Here is a 27,235-nt window from a genome sequence, read left to right as displayed (position 1 = left end):
GTCAAAATATCTCATTTAAAAAATGTTTTTAATTAAAATTTAACTTAAAATATAGCACTTTTTTCTAATATAGCACTTTTTTCTAATATAGCACTTCTATAGAAGTAGTCAGTCGCGCCAAAATCTTGTACAGTCGCCAAGTGAGTGATGTTGAATGCTGCAGTGTCTTCAAATCCCGCCACTGTAACACAAAAATTCGTAACCTTTCTGGAAAAATGCAAATCAATTTCAGAGTTCAAGAAACTCCACGCCTTGTTAATAACCATTGGCATTTCCAAAGAAACCCAATTCAATTCAAGAATCCTTAATTTCACAGCACTATCTGATTCCTCAAACATAGGATATGCTCATAATATTTTCCTACAAACTGAAAACCCAACAATCTTTGATTACAATACTCTAATAAGGGGTTATTCTAACAGCAAAAACCCATGTAAATCTTTGTCATTATTTGTTGAAATGTTGCAAAATGAGGTTGTCCCTGACCACTTTACATACCCTTTTGTTGTTAAGTCATTGGCTAAGTTGTCTGATGTTAGAATCGGTAGGAGTGTTCATTGTTGTATTTTGAAAACTGGGTTTGATGATGACTTGTATATTTCGAATTCTTTGATACATATGTATGGTTCTTGTGGTGATGTATTGTGTGCGAGGAAGATGTTTGATGAAATGCCTGTGAAGAATTTGGTTTCGTGGAATTCGATGTTGGATGGATATGGGAAATGTGGGGATGTTGTTTCGATGAGGGAGGTGTTTGATTCGATGATGGAGAGAGACGTTGTGTCGTGGAGCTCTTTGATTGATGGGTATGTTAAGGATGGGGAATATGCTGAGGCATTGGCGGTGTTTGAGAAAATGAGAGTGGAAGGACCGAAAGCAAATGAGGTGACCATGGTGAGTGTTTTGGGTGCTTGTGCTCACTTGGGTGCGCTTGAGCAAGGGAGGGCGATGCACCGCTACGTGGTTGAGAATAGGTTGCCTATGACTTTAGTGTTGAGGACGTCGCTCGTTGATATGTATGCTAAATGCGGTGAGGTAGAGGAGGCTTTGGTTGTGTTTCTAGAGGGTTTAGGGAGAAAAACCGATGTCTTGATTTGGAATTCCATGATTGGAGGTTTGGCAACACACGGTCTGGTTACTGAGTCTCTCGAGTTGTACAAGGAAATGCAGGTTTTAAAAGTTAGACCAGATGAGATTACATACTTGTGTCTTTTATGCGCTTGTGCTCATGGCGGACTAGTAAAGGAAGCTTGGCGTTTCTTTGATGCTCTGGGTAAAGATGGCATGACAGCAAAATGTGAGCATTATGCCTGCATGATGGATGTATTAGCACGTGCAGGTCGTTTAACAGAAGCTTACCAGTTTCTCTGTAAAATGCCTATGGAACCAACTGCTTCCATGTTAGGTGCGTTACTTAATGGCTGTATCAATCATGGAAAGTTAGATCTTGCAGAAAAAGTAGGGAAAAAGCTTATTGAATTGGAGCCATTACATGATGGTAGATATGTTGGGCTATCAAATGTGTATGCGCTTAAAAAGCGCTGGGATGAAGCTAAAGCGATGAGAGAAGCCATGGATACCCGGGGAGTGAAGAAAATTCCTGGTTTCAGTGTTGTGGAGATCTATGGATCTCTTCACAGATTCATAGCTCATGATAAAGCACACCCTGAATCGGATCAAATCTACATGATTCTAGAGTTTGTTTTGTGGCAAATGAAGCTAGATAAAGATTGTGAAGAGCAAGAACAATTGTTTATGTGATATCAATCATATAGGAATCGGTATTGGAGATGGCTGCTGTGCATTACAGATGAATGACAAATGTATGTATAACAGTCAAAAGTGATTTGTCGCTATAGGATCAAGATCATGCAAATCATTTTTGGGCAGCTATAGGATGGACGGCTACCTTTAGGAGGTAGGCAACATAGTACTACTCAGATTGTGGCCAATCTTCCCTCACTGTGTCTGAGCATGTCTTGGAGCGCATTAAACTCCTACCTTGTAAGTGCATTTTGCTAGAAGTAACTCCGAGGTGAAGAAATTTGCACAATTTAAAATAAGGAAGCATACTTGTATAGTATTAATTCACAATGTGATCTCGACCTTTGTTATCATCTCCTTTTGCAGGTCGTGACTGATATAAGTTTACAGTTTGAAAATCAAGATTCACACCATACGTCAAACTTCCATTGCCAAGATGGCTTGTTGAAATGCAATGTAGCTCACCTGATACATAGCTTTGGTATTGGCAGAGCTATTGATGGACGTCATCTTGTTTGAAAATGATTGTTGCAGTCACAGAAATTGGGATAGAGTTACTTGTAGAAATCTCCAACTAGAAGGAAGCTCCTGCACAATTCGATGGAACAGGGGCCATCGTTTTAATATAACTGATCTGTCAGGGAATGCATGGTTATATAAGCTCAATTAGAAAGCAGAACTCTCTCCACTTCTTGCAAATGTGAGATCACCATTTGGTTGAAATGATGTACTCATACTGTTACCACTTTCAATGACACACTATCTCATTCTGATGAAGTATAATATATAACTACAGTTAGGCCTCTCTGTGACAGTATCGCAATATTAACAACCATTCACTATAAAAATCAAGTTTCTTTTGGAATCAGTTTTCATGTTATGTTACATATATAACATTACTTTGTTATAACAATCAAAAAAATCTAGAACAAACGAGACTGTATAGAGAGGTTTGACTTTGCACAGTTTGAGGGGAGAACTCATACTAGAGTTGATGAAGGTATCTTATTTGCTTTATTGCTGTAAGAAGAAATTGTAGCACTGTTGTTTTGATTAATCATTCTCCAAAAGTGTGTACTACATTTTATTGGACGAGTTAATATTATATCTGTGTCCTTTGTTTACATTGCTCCCTCTTATGTAAACTCAATGTTTTTTATTTTTTATTTTTTTTATTAACCATCAGAAAATTAGGATCTTAACAACTCAATGTCTTGAACACAAATCACAAAAAGCTGTGAATAGCTCCGTCTCCTGCGGCCTTGTCTAAATCCCCGAAACACAAACCTTTACAGTCACGTTAAGATTGGAGGTGATCATTATATCGGTTTCTTAACCTTTGGAGAAACTTGAAATAGTTGTAAACCAGGTAAGGGCAAGTAAGGCTTGCAATAATGATGTTGCAAAGAGAAACTTTCAACAATACAAAAGGGAGTAAATAATAAAGTTGCCTCCGTGAGTCACGGGTTCGAGCCGTGGAAGCAGCCACTAATGCTTGCATTAGGGTAGACTATCTACATCACACCCTTTAGGGTGCAATCCTTCCTCGGACCCTGCGCGAATACGGGATTCTTTGTGTACCAGACTACCATTTTTTTTTATTTCGCAAATATCAGGTTGGTGCCTTGTGCCTACTGCCTTGTCTCATCTATGTACTAGCGTAGCTTGTAAAGAGGGTGGCATGAGGCCTACTTTGGCAAAATAAGTCACCTAGTGACAACAGCTTGAGAGAGTAAGCAATGGTTGTTCTTTAGAGTGATCAAAACAGACACTTATGGCCAAAAGGAAAGATAGGCAAATGAATAAAGAATTAAAAAAACATCTATGTTTGGCAACAAAAGTTAAAACTACTCTATAAGTGTTTCAAAATGCGTATATAATGACCTTCAGCTACTCCAACCACTTCCTTAATATTTTAAGTTTGGATGTTCTACTTCTGCTTCCATCGTATTAGTGCCAAATTGTGGCAAGTTCATTCTTGTGAAAGTTTCTTTCAATTCCTTCCTTAATTGTATATGGTCACTACTAGCTCTTGCTTTGAGCTTCTTTTTACTCAATATTACTCATTGAGCCATTAAAATTTCTTCAGTTCCATGCTCAGCTTGTTAACCTTCCTCTCTTTGCTAATTCGCGTTCATCAAAAAAAAAAAAAAAAAAAAAAAAAACTAGCCCATCTATAGTATCGGGTTACACGCGTAGGAGGGTATAAGAGATATAATTTGTTTCATGCCAATTATGTACAAGTTACGAAATGATCTTATAACAATCATGGATTACTCCATCTATTATCTTAAAGGTTTTGACTTCCAAAAGGGTTCATAGCGGTCCTAGACTACTATACCATTGCATATAATATATTTTGATTCCAACTCAAAAAAATTTCACTGTCAAACTACCAATCCTCTCTAAGTTTAGGTTTGTGTAGGGACATCCTTAGCATGAGACTCAACAGAATCAATGATCTCTCTCCCTGTCCAACCGACTCTATACGACAGAGTGCACCTATCGCGTATTGCTAACAACACTAGGCGTCCTCATCAATAGCTGTTAACTTGGTGCATATCCTACAGCGTTTGAACCTTCCTTTTCTACAACAACAACAACAACAAACCCAGTGTAAGAACCTTCCTTTTCTATTTGTGTACTTGAAGGAGAAATACCTGTGGGAAAGCCAACAAAAAGAAGAAGCAGAAGAAGGGACTAGCAATGAGTAAACTTTGCAAAGAATCCTTTGAAACTTTTCAATTATGCCAGAAATTAAGGTACCAGTCATTAGCAAATACAGAAATGTTACAATAGAAGAGTGAAATTTCTCAACATTAATCTCCTCAGGAGCTTCAAGTGAGGGAGCTTTTCTTATTGGTTGGCCCATTATTATCAGCAGTACCTCCTAAACAAGCTGCAAACTTAGCTTCTAGAGCTTCCAAATAGGCTGAGTTCATTGCAGTTGCGCTTTGTCAATCTGTAGTGACAATTTCATTTAACATGAGTAATGGCCAACTGAATAGAAATTTCATCTATCAGGAAGATGGTGCAGTAGACAGCATTGCAAAACCAATGGAAAATCCACAAAAGAAAGGTACAATGGAAAAGCTTCCTCTCAATTGCAAGGAACAGAATTCTGAGAATGCTTTGGAAAAGCTTAACGCACGTAATCATAGTGCTGCATACCTTTATCGGGCTTAAGTTGGACTTTTCTCTTTTTTCTACTTGTCACTCTGAAGTTTAGGATTTAGTCACAGACCGATGGGATTTTTCCAATTTAGCAAAGCTTGCCCAGCAGCAAACTCCAGCATGTCAGCTTAGTTATCCTCGTCAAACCACTTAATATGTTCCTCTCTAACCAAGATGGATGCATATCTCCTCCAGTAAATATTTTGGGCGGTCGACGCTCCAGAGTTGCTGATTGCTCCTGCAATTTTTGCCAACGCCGTCCAGATATTCCTCCTCATCTGGGCATCCAAGATTTTCAGAAAAAAGGAAACTATCATTCTGGATGCAAACATATATAGTACTAACTGCAACCTTACCTGTTGTGAAGAATTCCAGCAACATTTTCATTTTTTTTTTCTTTGAAAAGTCAAAATTTCATCATAAACAGAAATCAGTTGTAAAAAAGTTTGTACAAGAAGTGCATCTGACCCAAACTCGAGTTATCCATAATTGTCTATCAATTCCAACTATCAATATGATACAGTATCCTCTCGCACCCAAAAAAAAAATTAAAAAGAAAAAGATCATCTTTTAATGCCCTTTACATTGTACTAACTATTTCCATACATTCTTGACATTTCCTTAGTGAATACCATGAATGAAATACCAATGCAATCACAGAGTTAAATTGGAGAAAGAACAAAGAGACAGAAATTAAGGCTATGCTTGCTTCTGTTTCCATAAATTTTTATGTGCTCTTCCCCACAAGCTCCATCCATCACAAATATGAAACAGCTTTTTCTGTAATGAACATTGACCACATAGGTAATATTGACAACTGAAATGCTTTTAGTGTTGCATCAACTTAAAGTTCAATATATGCAAAACAATATCACTTGTATTGGGTTTCAAAATGGCAAACGTGTGAGATTTATGGACAGATGAAGCAGACTATTTACAACCTGACAAGCTGCAAATGATTGTTCATTGTCCAAATATCCAGAAGAGATAAAGGATCACATTGTACATTTTTATCGTAAGATGTTTTTAGAAGAGGAAAAAATGGAGGCCACAGTTGTTAGACAATAATCTGGAAAAGTTAACAGAGGAGAATAAGGAACGGTTACATAGGCCCTTTATAGAGGTGGAGCTAGTTACAGACAGTTCCTTGGCTTCTTATGGGTGGGGTCCATCACCAATATCTAGAGTTCTTTATATTTGTGGTGTCTGGGACAACTTGCTTGCATCTCGGCTATTCCACCGGGTAACTGCTACCTCCCACTAGCACAAGTACCGGGTAATATGTCGGAAAATTTGAAGTGCATCGTTAAGCAAAAGGGGATTCAACATGTCAACACACCAAGACAACTTAATTGGAGTAGCTACAGAGCAAGTAGAGCCATTAAATTAACCATACAATGAGCTCATTCAAGGATTTATATGTAATGTGTAATGTGTACAGAATGTGTAACCAGAGACTTTCAAGGATGAAATTGTAATGTGTACAGAATTTATATCTGGGACGCCTTAAAGTACTTAATGAGTGGACCCAAGATACAGCCACCAAGATACATAAAGCTTGGTCACAACAGAGTACCTCCAGTTTTCGACCAGATCTTATCCATTTTGAAACATTTAATAAAACAAAATGAGGTCACAACAGAAAGAGTTATTTAGACAAAGAGCAGAAAGCTTGCAAGAAACATACCCCTCTGTGTGGTGCCATAATATCAAGCACAAGGTTTAAAACCTCTTTTTGAACAAATGGAAACTGCTCCTGCTGTATAACTTTTTCATTGACGATGCAATCAATATTGCGGCACAGAAACTCATCAGTACACTAAAACGACAAGTGTAGAGCACGACACTTAATGCTTTCCATTTCCTCGTTTTAGTTCTTAATCCGCAGTAACTACGGATGCAAACAGAGGTCAAGAGAGCTGAACAATCCAATCATGTCAACCGATTTCAGAGATGCTACAAAGTGCTGTAAAATGACCCTCCTCCAACAGGATTTTCACATTTGAGGAAGTCCTTGGATCTGCTAACAGGGAAAGTATTGCCTCTTTAAGAGTAGAAAGATCCTTACCATTTAAATCTTGAAGAGACTCATCATGGACCACCTTTTCTAGTACATTAAAAGCTTCTTTAGGATTCAAATTGTTTATAAAAGCTTTTATTATCACTATGTAGACATATGGATCAGGTTTCATCTCCTTCCTCTCCATTTCCTGCAGATAAGTCAGCGCAATATCTGGTTTTCCACACTTGCACAGACCACTAACGAGAGCCATAAAAGTTACTCTACTTGGAAGGCAACCCTTTGACTCCATTTCGACCAAAAGCCTCATAGCATCATTTGGTTTGCCAGCATTGCATAACCCATCTATTAGAGTGGTGTAAGTAATCACATTGGGCTCCCGTTCTTTTTCGGTCATCCTAGTGAGATTTACAATGGCCCGATCTATATCACCATTTTTGCACCACCCATCAATCAGTGAGTTGTAGGTAACAACTGATGGAATTAGCCCCTTATCCATCATTTCATCAACAAGACCCTGGGCTTCAAGTACTCTTTTGGCCTTAGATAGGCCATTTATCATTATGTTATAAGCAACTACATCGGGGCAGTGACCCCGAGCACAGATCTCTTTGAAGAGATCCAATGCTTTATCCAACTGTTTAATCTTAATAAGACCATCTATGACTGCCGAATAACCAACTACATCAGGCAGAAATCCTTCTTGAACCATGTCAGCAAGAAAGTTAGAAGCTTTGACTGCTTGCCCATCTTTGCAGAGTTTCTGCATGAGCAGCGTGTAATATTTTATCCAAGGTTGATGCCCATGCACACGCATCTCCCTCACCAGAGCAAGGGCGCCCGCATCATCCCCTTGCCTACATAAGCATCCAAAAATTGAGTTGTATGTGTAATGTGTTGGCCGAAATTCTGATTGTTTCATCTCATTCAAAAGCTCATAGCATTCATCAAGTCTAGCAGACCTACTCAAATAATCAATTAAATTATTGTAAAGTAGCACACTGCGTTTACAACCAATATGGTCCATATCTCTAAACAGGCTGAGAGCCATTTCCAACCTATCCGCCCGACACAAACCATCAATAACTATTTCAAACGAAATAGTATTAGGACAAACAAGTTCCTTCATGGAAAAAGGATTGTCCTTGTTAAAATCACCACCAGATTCAAGACCCGTTGATGCACAAAGTAGACGATATGCTTTATCAGTTGAACCATTGTTAATAAGTCCTTTCAGGACAGAATTATACAACAGCATCCTATCTTTCAGTTCAAGACTCTCATACCTCTCCTCAACTATTCGGATCATATCTCTTTCATCACGCACACAAGACATAAGGTCAGTAAGTATTTTAATATCAGGACGGACACCTGAATCATTCATTTCCTCGTACAGCTGCATAGCTTTCTCAATCTCACTATTCCTAGACAACTCTTCTATTAACACACCATAAATAGAAATGTCCAGCACAAAGTCCATTTTCCTCATTTTATCCAACAGTTGCAACGCTTTATCTGTTCTGCCTTCCCTCACAAAACCATGAATCAGAACAAAACATGTCTTTTCATTTAAGCTAATATTGAGATCTTCTATCCTCTCAACCAACTCAAACGCCTTATCCACCTTGCCCCACTTGCTAAAGGAAACCAACAAGATCGACAAAACATGTGCATCAACCAATTCTTTCTCGCGCATCTCATTAAAAACAACCAACGCATTTTCAAACATCCCCGCATTGCAGTAACACCGCAAAGTAGGTGTCAGAGCATACTTATCAAGCTGCCACCCATAGCTATTCATCTCCTTCAATCTCAGCTCAATTAAACCAACATCACCACCCTTAGATATAGCATCTAACAAGCAGTTATAACTAAAACTATTCGGAACACAAAGACCCGATTTTTGCATATGATCAAACAATTCATTAGCCTCTTTAACCAACCCTTGATTACTCAAACACCTAATAAAGAAACCCAAAGCACGTGGAGTAAAATAACACTGACATTTAATCACATCATTAACCAACATTCTCATTGAGTCAATTTGTCGAGCAGCTGATAGACACTCGGCCATTAAATTAAATGTATGACAACTATGACTAAAACCACTTTGATTCTTAGCCCAATTATAAAACAATTGAGCTATTCTCCAACTTTTGAGCCTTTTAAGAACAAATTCAACAATTAAAGTTGTAATCTTTGGACCCAACTCATCAAGTTCTTCGCTTTTTAATGTATCAAGGCGCTTAGTGAATACGTGTACAAGTTTATCAACGATTCTGGAATCTTCTAGAGAAAGTGGGGGGAGAAAATTTTGAGGTTTTTGGCAAGTCGGTGTTGAAGAAAATTGAAAAAGATTGTATTTTATAAATGGGTTTTGAATTTGAGTGTTGTTGTTCTGAGTATATAGGTTGAGGAATTGTTTGAGTGATCTGGAGAAAAGAAAATGGGATCTTTTGATTCTACAGAAAGCAGCCATTGAGTAGTTTTGTGAAGAGTGGTGAGAGCATTTAGTTGTGTATTGGAGTATTACTCCATTGTCTAAATTCTTTAAGAACAAGGAAGTGTGATTACTGAAATTGATTAGCTTTATATAGGCTCATAGGTTTCGGGGGTGAATTGAGCACTCACTTCTTTTGTCTTTCTGGAAGTTAAGTTGGCATATTCAACACAAAAATACTTTAATAAGCACTTTAGAAAGATTTTTGAATTTTGTGATCTTTAAAATACAGAGGGTAAAAAATTCATAAGGCCATAATAATTATTGTAATTATAAAAACTTTTTGCTAAGGGTAAATTATTTCTTCATATAGAACTGTACTATTCTTTTATGGAATAGACTAATAAGAAAAAATTGAGTATATATCACCATTGTTTTAATAGTTGAAATATTTGAAAAAAAGTGATGCAACTACTTGAACAAATGCATGTTGGATGGACCGAGGGGCGCATCCAGCCCTTTAGCATCGGGTTCAACTGACAAACTCTTTTACGAACTGGACTCGAACCAACATCTCTGAGAGCAAAAGACAAGCCCAGAAAGCAACCTTCATTTTGATCGTGACAAAAAAAAAAAAAAGAGAGGGAACTTGGAGATTGCAGCTAGATAGTAGGTGGCAGGCGAAAGCTAAAGATGCATAGAATGTCCGGTTAGGAAAACCCAGTACTTTTAAGTGCAGAGCATAAATTTATATGTAAAAATATATTGAAATTACAATAAATAATTAATATGAATCCATAACTTTAAAAATATAATGAATTCGATGCTAAAAATCTTGATGGTTGAACCTATAGAATTTAAATCCTGATGGACCTTCTAAATAAACACACACAAAAAAAAAAATCATTAAAAGAGTTATTTTCAATAATAATTATTATAGTGGGACAAAACATTTCAATAGTAAACCACAAAACTGTATTTACACAAAGGTTAATATCATTGATTATTAGAAGAAGATTAGAAGTCCAGACTGGCAATCAATGGCAAATGCAACTCATGCATCAACGCCTCAACAACTTGATCAAATTGTTCTCTACTTCAATGGATATTGTTTTATTTACTCTTACAGCTCTAACATTAAGTACAGTATGTTCCTGCAACCAAGTACAATATCTACAAGTTCTTAATAGCGGTACTTGGTAGAGTAATCTTTAGGTGCAATAACTAGACCACGACCCTTTCTTGCACCACGATACACTGTCTCAACAATGTCGATGAATTCCTGTTTATCCTTAAGCGCCCAATTGATCTTGTTATTGTTCCCGGTGCCAAGATCAATCATAATGTGCTTGTTCCTGAAGAAGAACATAACAGTGGACGGATCATACAATTCGTACATCGTGTTAAAATCAGGGACCTCGGTGATGTCTACCAGGTAAATCACAGCAAAGTTCTTTATTGTCTCTGCAACTGAAGCCAGCACCTCGTCCATCTGGATTCCAGAAACAAAAATAAGTGATTAAAACCAAAAGGAATATCTACGGATTTACAAGGCAAAGTATCTAAGACACCTAAAAAAAAAGGCAAACAAGCATAGAAGCACGCCATTATTTGAGATAGGGGCTAGTCTTACCAGGGCCAAGGTCCTAAAACTCAAGTGCATGTTATTTGTGTTATGTTTGGGAAGACAGACACCTTGAGCAGAAAGGCGGAGAGTATGGGAGAAGGGAAACATATGTAAAGCACGCCTCAAGTTCCATTCACAGGACTTATATTCCAAACTTATTAGCCACCTGAAATTACAAGTTCTTTTACAAACTCCCTTTCTTTGTTACTTGTGCAGGATAGGTATAAGCGAGAATCAATAACTCCAAAACATAGAAACTTCTTTTTTTTTTTTCCACAGGCAAAAAGAGTTTTAATCACTTGATAAACACGAGACATAGTCGAATAGAACTATTACTACCAATACTGCTATCGACTCTATATCAACATTTATCAATTTTATTCTACAGATTTATATATAGCAATCAATCAACTACACCTCAACTATATAGGCCATGGATTTGATCCGTGAAAACAGCGTGAATGCGGGATGCCCTTTTTACTCCAATATTCTATTTGCCTATCACTAATGAGGCAATCAGGTGATTCAACCCAATAATCAATCAAACTCAAACTAGTTGGGCTCCACCCCTACAATTATAAATCCTCTAGAACTATTCCACTCTATTTTAGCCATCAAGTTTCTTCTTTTATTTAGCCACCCATCAAATTCTCTTAAGAAACATATCATATAAATTGGGTCTGACAATATGAATCCTCCATAATATATCCAGAGATTCTTATTTTAACTAATAATTGCCCACCAAATTTCCTACTATTAAGAAAATTCAGGAAATTAACAATTCATACATTCAAATGCTTATACATCAAAATTCAAGGTATCAAGAGATATATATGGTTAGCTTACCTGCATGCAAGTATCATCCCAATCATGGCCAAAACGAATGATGACAAGGCGTTCCTCTTCAGCAAGAATAGCTTGATCCACTGCCCACCCTGAGTGAAGATGTGGCAACAAGTACGACATCTCTCTTTCCCCCTCTCCCTCTCTCTCTCTCTTTCTCTCTCTCTCTAGATTTTGGATTTCTTGCTCTTTTCTTTATGTAATGAATGAAAAAGAAAGAGTGAAACAGCTGAGACAAATGAACATAAACAGAGTTTTTGGAGATCCGTAAGTATATAGGGGACCAAAGTGCTGGAAGGGTCTCGAATGTCCTAGTAGCCCAGTACCACTTTTCTGCTTTTATTAAAGTTTTGGGGGTGGTTTGTGTTATAAAATAAAGACTATAAAGTAAAAACAAGTATAGAGAGAAACTGATATATTATTTGAATTCAAACTGACATACATAATGAACTGAAATCTTTTCTATTTATAGAAGAAAGGAAGCTGTTGTGTAAGCTGCTACTACACGCTGTTGTGTAAGCTGCTATTACAAGCTGTTGTATAAGCTGCTGTGTAAGCTGCTACTATAAGTTGTTGTGTAAGCTGCTACTACAAGCTGCTGTGTAAGCTGCTACTGCAAGTTGCTGTGTAAGCTGCTACTGCAAGCTGCTGTGTAAGCTGTTAATATACCAGATATGGATAATCTTCTACTGAGAGCAATGTTTATCCATAACGGAGTACTGAATGGATAAGTTTATTATACCCGGTATGGATAATCTTCTACCTAGGGTAATGTTTATCCATAACCGGGTACCGAAGTGATAAGCTTCTTCAGGAAGCTTATTTCCAATAGAGTACTAAATGGATAAACATATTTACGGTGGAGTCCCATATGGATAAGCTTCTTCACGAAGATTATTTACAACGGAGTACTAAATGAACATCCATAATATAATATATTTATAACACTCCCCCTTGGATGTTCATTAAAAGATAATGTGTCTCGTTAAAACCTCACTAGAAAAAACCACGTGGGAAAAATCCTAGTGAAGGAAAAAGAGTACACATATTTAGTAATACGCATTGTTAGGTGCCTCATTATAAACCTTATAAGGAAAACCCCATGGGAAAAAACCTTAGTAAGGGAAAAAGAGTGCATCGCGTATTTTACTCCCCTGATGAAAACCTTGTTTCAAATATTTGAGTCTCCGCATTCCAATCTTGTATACCATCTTCTCAAAAGTTGAAGTTGGCAAAGATTTAGTGAATAAATCTGCTGGATTATCACTTGAACGGATTTGTTGCACATCAATGTCACCACTTTTCTGAAGATCGTGTGTGTAGAATAATTTTGGTGAAATGTGCTTCGTTCTATCTCCTTTTATAAATCCTCCCTTCAATTGGGCTATGCATGCAACATTGTCTTCGTATAAAATTGTGGGTTTTTTCTCACATTCCAAGCCACATTTTTCTCGAATAAAATGAATTATTGATCTCAACCATACACATTCCCTACTTGCTTCATGAATAGCTATTATCTCAGCGTGATTTGAAGAAGTAGCAACAATAGATTGCTTTGTGGAGCGCCATGATATGATAGTACCTCCATATGTAAATACGTAGCCGGTTTGAGATCGAGCTTTATGGGGATCAGATAAATAACCTGCATCTGCATAACCAACAAGGTCTGCACTATCTTTGTTAGCATAAAACAAACCCATATCAAGAGTTCCCTTTAAATATCGCAATATATGCTTAATCCCGTTCCAATGTCTCCGTGTAGGAGAAGAACTATATCTTGCTAGTAAATTAACAGAAAATGCTATGTCAGGCCTTGTAGCATTAGCAAGATACATTAGTGCACCAATTGCACTGAGATAGGGTACTTCGGGACCAAGGAGTTCCTCGTCCTCTTCTGGAGGTCGGAACAAATCCTTATTCACTTCAAGTGATCGAACAACCATTGGTGTACTCAATGGGTGCGCTTTGTCCATGTAAAAGCGTTTTAAGACCCTTTCTGTATAGGCAGATTGATGGATAAAGATCCCGTCTGCTAAATGTTCAATTTGCAGACCAAGACAAAGTTTTGTCTTTCCAAGATCTTTCATCTCAAATTCTTTCTTAAGATATTCAATTGCCTTTTGGAGCTCTTCTGGAGTTCCAACAAGATTTATGTCATCAACATAAACAGCAAGTATAACAAATTCTGATGTCATTTTCTTTATAAAAATACATGGACAAATAACATCATTTATGTAACCTTCTTTCAGCAAATATTCACTAAGGCGATTATACCACATGCGCCCAGATTGCTTTAAACCGTACAAAGATCTTTGTAATCTGATTGAATACATTTCCTGAGATTTTGCTTCAGGCATTTTAAATCCTTCAGGGATTTTCATATAAATTTCATTATCAAGTGAACCGTACAGATAAGCTGTAACTACATCCATTAGATGTATTTCAAGCTTTTCATGTAGTGCTAAACTGATGAGATATCGAAATGTTATGGCATCCATAACAGGTGAATATGTTTCATCAAAATCGACTTCCAGGTCGTTGTGAGAATCCTTGTGCAACAAGGCGAGCTTTGTATCTTTCAACTTCATTTTTATCATTCCTTTTTCGCACAAAAACCCATTTATGACCAACTGGTTTTATACCAGCAGGTGTTTGGACTACTGGTCCAAAGACCTCTCTTTTAGCAAGTGACTTCAATTCCGATTGAATTGCCTCTTGCCATTTTGGCCAATCAGATCTTTGTCGACATTCTTCGACAGATCGAGGTTCAAGATCCTCACTATCTTGCATAATATTAAGTGCAACATTATATGCAAAAATATTATCCACCACTATTTCAGATCGATTTAAATTAATCCCATCACCGATCGAACTTATTAAAAGTTCCTCACTCACATGAGCTTCGGGTTCATTAATTTCTTTAGGAATCTCAGAACTAATCAGATTTTGGGTCTCTTTAGGAGATCCCTTCATAGTATCGTTTTGATCATTTGTCGATTTTCTTTTTCGAGGATTTCGATCCTTAGAACCCAAAGGCCTACCACGCTTCAGGCGTGCTTTAGGTTCACTATCTCTCATGCTAGTAGATGATCCTACTGGGAAATCAATTTGGATAGGCACATTCTCTGCTAAGATATGTGACTTAGTTATCCTTTTCAAATCAGTAAATGCGTCTGGCATTTGATTTGCTATATTCTGTAAACGGATGATCTTCTGGACCTCCTGATTACATATAGGAGTATGGGGATCAAAGTGAGATAATGATGAAATTTTCCACACAATTTCTCTTTTGATTTCCTTTTTCTCTCCCCCTAATTGTGGAAAATTTGTTTCATCAAACCGACAATCTGCAAATCGAGCAGTAAATAAATCTCCTGTTAATGGTTCAAGATAGCGAATAATAGAGGGTGATTCAAACCCAACATATATTCCTATCCTTCTTTGTGGTCCCATCTTACTACGTTGTGGTGGTGCTACTGGCACATATACAACACATTCGAAAATTCGTAGATGGGCAATATTTGGTTCATGACCAAAAACTAATTGTGATGGAGAATATTTATTATAATGTGTCGGTCTGAGATGGATAAGTGATGTTGCATGCAAGATACCATGGCCCCAAGCAGTAGTGGACAATTTTATTTTCATAAGTAGTGGTCTTGCTATCAATTGCAGGCGTTTAATAAAAGACTCTGCAAGGCCATTTTAAGTATGAACATAAGCTACAGGATGTTCAACTTTTATTCCAACGGATAGACAATAATCATCAAAAGCTTGAGATGAGAATTCTCCAGCATTATCAAGGCGAATAACCTTTATAGGATAATCTGGGAATTGTGCCCTTAATCGAATTATTTGGGCTAATAGCTTTGCAAATGCCAGGTTGCGAGATGATAGTAGGCACACATGAGACCATCTTGAAGATGCATCTATTAGGACCATAAAATATCTAAACAACCCACTTGGTGGGTGAATAGGTCCACATATATCCCCATGTATATGCTCTAAAAAGGCAGGGGATTCAATACCAACCTTCATTGGTGATGGTCTAGTGATCATTTTTCCTTGATTACAAGCATCACAAGAAAATTCGTCATTTGTAAGAATCTTCAAGTTCTTTAATGGATGCCCACTCGAATTTTCAGTAATTCGTCTCATCATTATTGATCCGGGATGGCCCAAACGGCCATGCCAAAGCACAAAAGTATTTGAATCCGTAAACTTCTGGTTTACGATAGAGTGTGCTTCAATTGTACTAATTTTTGAATAGTATAAGCCAGAAGATAAAGTTGGTAACTTTTCTACAATGCATTTCTGGCCAGAAATATTCTTTGTAATACAAAGATATTCCCTGTTCATTTCATCTATTGTCTCAACATGATACCCATTTCGGCGGATATCTATAAAACTCAACAAGTTTCTTCGGGACTTGGAGGAGAACAATGCATTGTCTATAATAAGTTTTGTTCCCTTAGACAGAAATATTATGGCTCTTCCGGAGCCTTCAATCAAACTTATATTACCAGAAATTGTTGAAACATTTGCTTTTTCCTTATGCAAATAAGAAAAGTATTTCTGATCGTTGAATATGGCATGAGTTGTTCCACTATCAATAACACAAATATCTTCATGATTTGTCTTTGATCCAAACATAATTTGAGGGTTATCCATATTCTTCAAAATAACATAAATAAAATATATTATAGTAAACATCATTATCAAAGCATAACTTTTATTTATGTGGAAGAATATGATAAAAATGAGAAAGAGATGAGATTGCACTTATTTAAATCCCACATATATGATACAATTCCAGAATATTGTGCTAGCACGACATCAAGGAGAGGTAGTAAAGGTTCCTGCCCGAGCTGTTATTAATAAATAAGGAGCAGCGCGAGACGTAAGTTAAGACAAAAGAAATAACCCAAGAAAAATTACGAGGAATATTGATATGGGAATGGGCCAACGAGTAGTTACTAGTTGATTTAGGAAAAGCCTAGTCACGACTAGATAAGAAGTTACAGACAACTCAGCAGATCATGTAAGATAAAGATAGTAGAACGCAACATGGAGAATTCATCCTTGAATAATGTTGTTATAATACTTGAGATATATTCAAATAAGAGTCGGGGTAGTTAAAAGTACCGTACGAGTGTTACGGGGATAAAAGAAAGTGCCGCTGGGAAGGCAGTCAAAATATCAGTTCAGAAGCAACCATACAGGTACAAGGGCATGGAAGTAAGCAACTACGGATGATTATAGGCAAGTAAGGACATCAAAAAGGTCCGTAATAAGAACATATCTTTACAAGAGTCAAGGGTTCTCCCTAAGTACTACAATGAAAGACTAGCTAAAGAAATGAGGAAGAAGGCTTCAACCTAAGCACAACGACCTAAAGAGAAAATGGTCGTGTAACAACAGTCTCGCAACAACATTGTAAGCACTCTAAAAGAAAGTAGCACCTACCGTGGCTATTGAATGAGAAGTAAAGTTAAAAGTAATATTCGAGATCATATGAGTTATATGAAAACTCTGGCATGTGTGGACACTAAGATAACTTAAGCCTACATAAAGGTTGATCAGAGGGAAGAGGAAACTAAGTAGTGACATCAACTAAGTAATGAGGAGTCTGATTATTGGACCTAGAAGTTATAGGAATCATGATTGAGAACATAGCAGAATCACTCTTAATATTAGAGGTGCAAGAGAGATAGCACAACAACTATATTCTATAACAGCTCTACGATAAAGCCAGTTAGAAGAAGTACCAGCCTTATAAGAAGTCAGTATGGAGCTCCCACCAGATTATATATGCACCAAAGGTGCAAGTATTATAACAGAGCTTCAGGTTATGAAGATAAATTATACCTAATGGGAAGAGAGGTTATAACAGAGATAGAAGAATGCGAGGCAATATTTTAAGGTAAGTAAGGAAAAGGTGAACAACGTACAAGATACTCAGATACAGAAGGTTATGAATAGTCTGTACTGCAAAAAAGAGATTATAAGCGCAGGATTCAGTGTCCAGGAATGATAGCAGCATCGTCAGTGGCATACCTTCCTTCCTATGGTTTCTAAGTACCGAAAGGTCGAATTAGAGAGTAAAAGAAAAGTTAGAGATGATGTGATGTCTCGATGTTCCAGAAAAGTATAAGGAAATCGGTCGCAAACTAAAGTATGATGTAATGATAAGGTTTAGAAAGACAGAAGTAAGGATAAGAGAAGGGCAAGTGAGAAGATGATGAAAATAGATAAGTCCTCGGGATTAAGCCAGTGAAAACAAAGGAGTTGATGGTCCCTTTAAATTATAAAAAGCTCAATATAGCCTGAATGAACTCAAATGAGTCTAAGACTAGTGGCATTTAGAAACGATGGAATGTTATCTGAAGGTGTAATTGTGATAGATAAAGGATGATGTTTTGGCCTTCGATTGAGTAATAATTTCATGAGGTGTGCTGAATTAAAATACCCACATTAGTTGAATCACATTGAGACACTATGAAATACGATTATGGGAATCACTTCAAATATTCCTTGAGGTAACGTAAGCCATAGGGGCAAAGTATTACGTAAGAAGTTTCAAGTTATCAGTGGTATATTGTAGATCAATATTGAGGTGAATCAACAATGGATGGACAAAAGTCACAAAGTATGAGATGTGATTAGGCCGTCATTCTAAGGATGAGCAGTAATGAGAAAGCATTAAAGGACTTAAATTTGTACATATGGAATAAGCAACGAGAGTAAGCTTGGATTTGGTAGCAAACCTCACCATCGATAAATTAAAGTAAGAGTTATGGCAGTGAATTCATACGGATGGCTAAATGGGCCTATGCGATGAGATATAACAATATTCGTGAATTCAACAAAGTACCGAGCGAAGAACTTCAGTATACTCATATATGCCCAAAGGGACATTTTATCAAGTTCTACATATGAAGCCTAGAGATTGGGCACACTTACAAGATCAAAATCGTACAGGCTGCGTGATGAAAGGTAGCAACACTTACGAGATTGGAAGGATTCCGACTACAAGTTGTGGTGTGAGAAGGAGGCCTAAGGGGGAATGCCCTGGACTTTGGACTTATTCACAGAACAGTCACCTAGATGGCAAGGGAAGTTCTAAAGTATTTGGAAGATATAAGTTATAAAAATGATAAGTGCATCGGTCAATATTCGAGGATGAATGTTCCAAAGGGGAGAATAATGTTACGCCCCGCAGTATTATGTCGATATTATGCACTGGAGTAATATATTACGATTGATGTTACATCCTGCAGTATTAAGTTACAACAATGTTCTACCCAGCAGTATTATATTACGGTGATGTTACGCTTCGCGGTAATAAGTTACGGCGATGTTGCACCCTGTAGTATTGTACGTTGAATTTGTCGTAAGGTAATTGACATCAGTCCAAGGAAAAGATTATTTGGGGATTATAAGGATTAAAAGTGATGAGTAAATTCGTGAAGGTAAGAGGATAAATAATATCGAAGAAAATGAATTTTGTCGAAATTTGGCATTTTGGGGTAAAATACATCCCGAGCTAAAATACCCGGTATTTATGGACTAGTGCCATACAAGATACTACATGGCCATGATAGTAAGGTGTACAAGGTATGTTAAAAGTGAGTAGTATTTAATTAAGTTGAGATAAGTTTTAAATTATGCGGGTAGGAAACAGGTTGTTTGTCATATCAGGAGATTCTTCGTCCCAAAAAACGATTCTTTCAGCTTTAATCAAGTCTTCAATTTCGCTTTTGAGGGTCCAACAGTCCTCCGTACCGTGTCCCACTGCTCCAGAGTGGTATTCACATATAGCATCAGTTCGGTGCGATGGGACTCGGGGTTTGTCCGTTTCGGGGCCACTGGCTGCAGCAGACCTAGCCTGATTAGCTTTTGGAACAAGCTCGAGTATCATCCACCAATAGAGGCGAACTAATTCCTTCTGAGAGGCTCTCTTGGGAGAGGATTGTATTGGGGATAATTTGGTTATGGATTATATGGAGCTTGGTAAGAACGGGTGTTTCTGGGAGGTAGAGCTCGATTTTGTGTATAATGATGTGGCTGCATGTAAGGTTGCACATTCATCACTGCATAAGGAGGTAGTGCCACGACATAAGCAGCATCTTGAAGGAGATAAGAATGTGGTGGGACCTTAGGAAGCATATATGATTGGTTGAATGTCGTGCGGGCCCCCCTCGATCTCGAAGCCATCATGGTTCCCTCTTCTCTCCCATTTCTGTTCATCAAACACTCTGAACCATTTTGAGCAACCTGTGATGTGGCCTTAAAAGCATCATGACTCAAGATTGACCTATTTTTAAACTGTTTTCAACCATTTTATCAATTTTGATAGCTTCAGCGAACGGCTTACCCGTAGCGGGCATCATGTTCTGAAAGTAGTCCGCCTCTTGGGGCTGTAGAAAGAACGCAACCATTTCTGCTTCGTCCATTGGAGGCTTTACCCTGGCAGCATGCTCACGCCATTTGACATCATATTAGCGGAATTTTTACAGTTTTCTTTTTTAAATTTGAGAGTGCAAAGTAATCAGCTACATCCAAATGCATGAAGTCTAAATTATCTTCAGAAATAAAATTTGCTTCAGCATTTTTCTCTATCTTCTTCAGGGAGGCTTGATAAAGCTCAACCAGGTGCTTTGGCATACGGCAGGTACGTGACCAGTGCCTTTTTCCTCCACATCTATAGTATGCATTTTCTACATTTGGTGCTTGCACCACTTCATGTTTTTGTTCCTTCCTTTTCCACTGCTGGTGGTGAGGAGGCTTCTTTGGTGCATTATTATTACCATGATTGGGGTTTCTTCCCCGACCACGGCCATGACCACGACTGGGGCCACAACCTCTTCCACATTTAGCTTGGTGGAAGTTCGTCTCATTCACTTCAGGGAATGGACAAGAACCAATAGGTCGGCTTTCATGATTTTTCATTAATAGTCCATTATGTTGCTCTGCTATAAGAAGATGTGAGATAAGTTCAGAATACTTTTTAAATCCCATCTCTCAATATTGCTGCAGGAGCATATTCGAGGCATGAAAAGTGGTGAAAGTTTTCTCCAACATATCATGATCAGTAATATTATCACCACATAATTTCAATTGGGAAATAATTCTGAACATAGCAGAATTATACTCACTGATAGATTTAAAATCTTGTAGCCTTAGATGAGTCCAATCATAACGTGCCTGTGGAAGAACGACCATCTTCAGGTGGTCATATCTATCTTTCAAATTATTCCACAGTATGACTGGATCTTTAATAGTGAGATATTCCATTTTCAGGCCCTCATCAAGGTGATGGCGTAGGAATATCATTGCTTTGGCACGGTCTTGGTTTGATGCCTGATTTTTATCCTTGATGGTGTCTGCCAGACCCATCGCATCAAGATGAATTTCAGCATCAAGCACCCAAGACATGTAGCTTTTGCCCGATATATCCAGGGCTACAAATTCAAGTTTAGAAAGATTTGACATTATTTAGGAAAAGAAAGTTCTTACCTCAGATACTTTCAAAATATTTGCTCGAGATGGCAGAGTCTCGTGCTGATAACGTGTTATAAAATAAAGACTATAAAGTAAAGACAAGTATAGAGAGAAACTGATATATTATTCGAATTCAAACTGATGTACATAATGAACTGAAATCTCTTCTATTTATAGAAGAAAGGAAGTTGTTGTGTAAGCTGCTACGCAAGCTGCTATTACAAGCTGCTGTGTAAGCTGCTACTGCAAGCTGCTGTGTAAGCTGCTACTGCAAGCTGCTGTGTAAGCTGTTACTGCAAGCTGCTGTGTAAGCTGCTACTGCAAGCTGCTGTGTAAGCTGCTACTATACCAGATATGGATAATCTTCTACTGAGAGCAATGTTTATCCATAACGGAGTACTGAATGGATAAACTTATTATATCCGGTATGGATAATCTTTTACCTAAGGTAATATTTATCCATAACCGGGTACCAAAGTGATAAGCTTCTTCAGGAAGCTTATTTCCAATAGAGTACTAAATGGATAAATATATTTACGGTGGAGTCCCATATGAATAAGCTTCTTCAGGAAGATTATTTACAACGGAGTACTAAATGAACATCCATAATATAATATATTTATAACAGTTTGGTACTTATACCAGATTATAATGTTAGATTATAATACGAGATTAATAATAATTATTATTTAATTAACATATTTTTAGTGGTAAATATTTGTTTTATTGGACTAAAAATGAGGAAGGGAAGCCTTGGCATGACTGGTAAAGTTGATGCTATATAACCAGGAGTTCAAGCCGTGTAAACAACCTCTTGTAGAAATAAAGAGTAAGGTTACGTACAATAGACCCTTATGGTCTGGTCCTTTAGCGGACCCTATCCATAATGAGAGCTTAATGCACCCGGATGCCCTTTATTGGACTAAAAATGAGATGTATAAAATAATAATGTTAAATATATATTTCATTTACATTAGAGAAATTGAGATAAATTTTTATTTGTACTTTTAACCTTGGTATATTTTGAAGGACTTTTGTTTACCTCGAAAAATGAGGGTAACAATTAAATGTAATTTGTGGTTTTAAAGATATGTGAATTATTTCTAATACTAGAGAATATACAAGTAATATTAAGTTTAAGTGAGAGGAATTGATGAACCAAACCAGTATTGCTATAATAATGAGAACCTCGAGCTTGGCTTTCTTGGGGACATCGAGGTCAGCTAAGAACAATAAAGTATGAATAATAAAGTAAAAACAATAAAGTTGAAGAACACTTGTTGAGCACGTTAAACAAGAAAAGCAGAGTAGAATATTGTTATTGCCGTGAATAATGTGAGATCATCTTTACAAAATGATTGGGGTCCCCTTTATATAGGAGGAGAAAACCCCAATATAGTACATACCTAATTGTAGTAAAGAATTCTATTAGTACAGGTGTATAACAACCTAGTACGGATCTGTACCATTTCGTACAAATCTTATCCTTTAATTTATGCCCTAATCCACGTGTTCTTGAGAAATTTCCGCTCTTTCTTGAGTACCCTCGAGAATGTACTGCCCTCGATGTAGGTCGTGCCAGGCTTTCGATCTGCTTCCTCGAGGCGTGTATCCTTCAGCTGGGTCCGACCCCTACTTCGGGTCACCCGAACTCAGACTCGTAACCCAATTTAAGACTTCAAAATCGGACTTCTTGATTTTGACCATATACAAATAGTCCCTGCGTTTCTTAGAATGAAATGATATGAAACGACTTGGATTCCCGAAGCCCTTCATAATGATGTCATCCTCGTGATGCCAGCGTTTGAAGTGACCGAAACGTCCCATCGGCTCATTTCCCCAAAAACATCGAATGCACGCCAGCGTTGGTTGGTCACTAATTCCACTGAACCGTTGCTGCCCCTCTATAAATATGAGGTGTTTTTCTCTAAGTAAAGAACTTTACCCTTTCTTCAATCCTTTCCTATCTTCATCTCTTCCTTCAATCACTCGTTTCCTCCGCCTCTTTAAGCGCCGAAAAACACCAAGCTCTTGCCGGAAACACCATATCCCTGTACACCTCCATTATTTAGTTTACAACCATGGCCAAAACTTCCAAGACGGTCCTCGAAAAGGACAAAGCATCATCTTTCTCTGCCTCTCGGCCGACCACAACGGTGGTGCCGCCAACACTTGAGGAAATCGCCAAATGGTAATTGCATCATTAAGAAGGACTTTGTTATCGAGAATCCTTCCAATGTCGAAGGCCGATGTGAGCACGTATCCCGATATATTAGCCTGATAAAGGAGTAGCTCACCGATGAAATAAAGAAGGATTGTCGGTGGGGACACGAGGTCGAGGTCCAAATCCCGAGGCCCGATGAAAGCATAACTACCCACAAAGAGGGGTTTTTGAGTGTTTACACTTACCCCTTCACACTGGGTCCCCTCGATCCGGTGGTGATCGACTTCTGCAAGACGTACAAAGTCACTCTTGGTCAAATTTACCCTTCCTTTTGGCGTATCGTGATCATGTTGCGGTACTTTTCTGAAAAGGCCAAGGGTTTGAAGTTCACCCTCAGCCACCTGGTTCGGTTATATCGACCCCAATTATTCTAAGGGCTCATCAAGCTGCAACGCCGAACAACGAAGTCCTTCTTTTCCAGCACCGACGAACCCAAAGACCGGGGTTGGATGAGCCAGTTCGTTAGAGTAAGAACTTCGAACATCATCCCCGAGGAAAAAATATCGTTCCCGGAGAAGTGAAACTTTAACCGTAAGTGGAGTTTGTCTTTCTTGTATACATTCATATTCTCTCATGTTCCATAATGCCCTTATCTTTCTTCTAGCAGCCAAAGCTTGGGCGCCCCTAGCGGTAACCAACCTCGAGGATTGGGTTAGAAAATTAGCTACCACTTCTTCCTATGATGAGCGCAAGTGGCCCGATTGCCGGTGGGAGTCCAAGAACCACGATAGGTTTCTATAGTTCCAACACTTTCCATATATTTGGCAGTATTTTTACTTACTCATGCTTGCCTATACAGGCCTCGGAGATGCATCCGAGATGAGACCACCCCCCTGGGGAAACAACCAAGCCTTCACATCCAAAGCTCGAGAAGGATAATAAAAGAAAAAGAGTCTCGAAACCCGAAAAACCCCAAGAGAAGAAAACCTCCACTCGAAGGATGCGGAAAAGGTTCGCTCAAATGGGCACAGACTCGGTCCATGACTCCCCGGATGGTGAGGAAAATGATGAGGAAGAGTCATCGCTGGTGACTCGGACCAGGAAGCCATTCGAGGCCACCGAGCCTTCCAAACTAGAAAAGCCATCCCATGGTGAGGGTGTCCGGAGGGAAGAAACGGGAACGGCCCCTATGTCCCCGGAGGTTAAGATTGTCCCTCCATCTTCAACAACCATTCCAAAGGGGTAGATGCTGAGGCCCCCAATGGTAATGATAATGCCCCAAGTGAAGAACTCGGGTCCACGACAACAGGTCACTCCTTTTCATTGCCAACCTTTTCCGAGGGGACTATCGATGAAGCCAACGCTCTGCACATGCCTGATCCGAGTAAGGTCATTGGAGACGATCTTTTCCAGAGTTTCTATGCCAGGATTGAGGATGCCGATGACCTGAACGATGCGTCCACTATCTTTGAGGAGGCACAACATCTCCTTTCCCGGGTAAGTACTTACTTTTAGCAATGCTATTTTTTCTCTCTTTCCTTTTGACTGATATGTCTCCATTTCATGTATAGGCCGTTGCAAAGTTTAGAGACGAGCTGAGCCAATGCGAGGCCGGGCTTAAGAAATTTTTGGGCGAAGAGAAGGCCTTGAGGCTCATCTGTAGCCAAAAGGAAGAGGAGCTAAAGGATCTCCGAACCGCGTTGGCCAAAGCTCAAAAAGCGAGTCTGAACTAGACAAGCAAGTAACTATGATTTTAATAGAGTTTGTCCTTCTTGTCCCTACTTTGGAGGCTAATACTTCGGTATCTTAGCTACAGCAAAAGCTGAATATGATTGGGTAGCTCTAGGGTGAGGTAGATCAAGTTTGGGCTGATTGTCATCAGTGAAAGAAGAACATGGACCAACTTGTTACCGATAAAGAAGCTATTGCGGCCCAACTGACCTCGATCAAAGCTCATCTCCGAGGTGCTGAAGCCAAGAGTCTGGCTCAGGCTAAGAAAATCGAGAGGTTGGAGGCTGAGCTGGCTAAAGCCCGGGCCCAAGTTGTGCAGGCTAAGGCCGAAACAGTATAGGCTAAGTCCGAAGCCGAGAAGATGAAGGTTGCGGGTGATAAATCATTGCTATATATAGGAGGGAAGTTGTGGTCGTTCAAGCCGAGTTGAGGGAGGCCTCCAAAATAGGGATAGAGAGTAATGAATTGGCTAAATGCCAAGCCCGGAGGGAGACTCTTCAAGAGATCCACACCTGAGGGTTCGACCTCGCCGGGGAGTTAGCTGAAATAAAGGCGCCGAAAATCGATGCTAGGTTTCTTGTCTCCTCCGATGACGAGGATATGTTGAGTGGCTCCGGGGACGAGGAAGGCAAAGATGATGCTTCCGAAGGGGAAGAGGCTCTCGAAGATAGAGCTTCCGAAGATGCAGCTCCTGAGGATGGCGCTCCCGAGGATATGACCCCAAAGATAGATTAGGTTCTCTTTTTCTTTTCTGTGCAAGGGCCCATTGCGAGCGTTGTAATATGTTTTGTAAATTTCCTTAATGAACCATAAAGTATATTTTTGCTCTCTCCTAGATTTGTGTTGACTTTTATTTTGTTCCCTGTTTATGAAAGATTCCGATGATTCAAATACTAAGTCTCGAGTATCGGTCTAGACTCGTAGCAAACCCTTAGGTTTTTATTGCTCAAGATCATACCCCCTGAGGTTTTAGATGATCCTCGAGTTAAGCCTAAAATTACTTTGATGCGAACTCAGAATGATGGGGCCTTTGGGTCCGAGATAAATGAGAACAGAGTCTCGGGCTCGCCTAAGCTTTTGGCCCTATATCATTTTTAAGCTGGCCCTTAGGCTCGTGTATATCGGCCTTTAGGCTCTTTTAAAATTGACCCTTAGGCTGTTTTAAAATTTACCCTTAGGCTCTTATATATTGACCCTTAGGCTCTTTTAAGTTTGCCCTTAGGCTCTTTAAGTTGGGCCGTTTCTCCTTTTAAAATGGCTATAAGTTTTCCCTCTTTCCGGCTAAAAGACTTAGTAAATTGTTTTTGTATGCCTTAGCATGTATTTTTTGTACCCGTTTGGGTTTTTCGAAGGTTCGATGTATTGGAACCTTATTAGTAATTTGTTTGTGTAAACATCATTGAATACCTCTTGATGTTTTTCCGAAGGCTGATGTTATCAAAGCCTTTGGATTATTCGAGGGCCGAATTTATCGAAACCCTTAGAGTTTTTGAGGGCTGAATTTATTGAAGCCCCTTATATTCTGCTTTTGCCGAGGGTAGCCTGATTTAACTGGTTTTTCAATGTTCGAAGGCCTTTAATTTATGGCGGAAGTCATACGTCTCCGAGCTGCATTATTTCGATCGTAGTTTTTTTATATGACCGTAGTTTTTTATATAGCGGTAGCCTTTAGTCCCCGAGTGTGATGGCCTTGGCCTTAATATCGAGGGGATGCCACTTTGAGGTCTTATGAGCTCGAATGTGCCTCTTTGAGGTCTTATAAGTTTAACTATTCGATAACTCGGTATGTCGATAGTTGATAACAGTCCCCGAGTGTTCGGGTGCACTCGGGGTTTTGGCCCTTGAGCCGTTAAATGTGAAAATAGTTGACTTCTTTGAGGCACAAAGTGTTTTGATAAAAAAAATGCTTCTTCAAATAATTGATACATGCGTACATGTTTTGCCGCTAGGGGCTCGACTATTCTATGT

The 27,235-nt window shown here is 38.6% G+C and overlaps 3 protein-coding genes across 7 annotated transcripts; 1 reads left to right on the top strand and 2 right to left on the bottom strand.

Moving 5' to 3' along the window:
• The first annotated feature begins 140 nt into the window (after positions 1-140).
• LOC104243968 (pentatricopeptide repeat-containing protein At5g08305) lies at positions 141-2,888 on the top strand. Of its 2 annotated transcripts, none has more exons than XM_009799255.2 (2): positions 141-2,004; positions 2,131-2,888. In XM_009799255.2, the coding sequence occupies exon 1, from the start codon at positions 148-150 to the stop codon at positions 1,759-1,761; it is 1,614 nt and encodes a 537-aa protein (XP_009797557.1). In that variant the 5' UTR covers positions 141-147; the 3' UTR covers positions 1,762-2,004; positions 2,131-2,888. The 2 variants fall into 2 exon arrangements, with proteins under 2 accessions (XP_009797557.1, XP_009797558.1); XM_009799256.2 differs by having other exon boundaries at positions 141-2,035.
• Positions 2,889-4,471: 1,583 nt separating this feature from the next.
• LOC104243967 (putative pentatricopeptide repeat-containing protein At5g08310, mitochondrial) lies at positions 4,472-9,588 on the bottom strand. 3 transcript variants are annotated; one of them, XM_009799254.2, is made up of 3 exons: positions 6,626-9,588; positions 4,936-5,256; positions 4,472-4,726 (listed from the first exon to the last, which is right to left on the bottom strand). In XM_009799254.2, exon 1 carries the CDS (start codon positions 9,435-9,437, stop codon positions 6,876-6,878), a length of 2,562 nt encoding a protein of 853 aa, XP_009797556.1. In that variant the 5' UTR covers positions 9,438-9,588; the 3' UTR covers positions 4,472-4,726; positions 4,936-5,256; positions 6,626-6,875. The 3 variants fall into 3 exon arrangements, with proteins under 3 accessions (XP_009797556.1, XP_009797555.1, XP_070027913.1); XM_009799253.2 differs by having other exon boundaries at positions 4,936-5,216; XM_070171812.1 differs by having other exon boundaries at positions 4,936-9,588.
• An 841-nt stretch (positions 9,589-10,429) lies between these two features.
• LOC104243966 (thioredoxin-like protein YLS8) lies at positions 10,430-12,114 on the bottom strand. Of its 2 annotated transcripts, XM_009799251.2 has the most exons (3): positions 11,872-12,114; positions 11,032-11,191; positions 10,430-10,890 (listed from the first exon to the last, which is right to left on the bottom strand). In XM_009799251.2, the coding sequence occupies exons 1-3, from the start codon at positions 11,895-11,897 to the stop codon at positions 10,582-10,584; spliced, it is 495 nt and encodes a 164-aa protein (XP_009797553.1). In that variant the 5' UTR covers positions 11,898-12,114; the 3' UTR covers positions 10,430-10,581. The 2 variants fall into 2 exon arrangements, with proteins under 2 accessions (XP_009797553.1, XP_009797554.1); XM_009799252.2 differs by lacking the exon at positions 11,032-11,191.
• Between the last annotated feature and the right edge of the window lie 15,121 nt (positions 12,115-27,235).

This window comes from Nicotiana sylvestris, chromosome 4 (assembly GCF_000393655.2).
Source record: "Nicotiana sylvestris chromosome 4, ASM39365v2, whole genome shotgun sequence".
NCBI lineage: Eukaryota > Viridiplantae > Streptophyta > Magnoliopsida > Solanales > Solanaceae > Nicotiana > Nicotiana sylvestris.
This window is presented reverse-complemented; position numbering and strand designations above follow the sequence as displayed.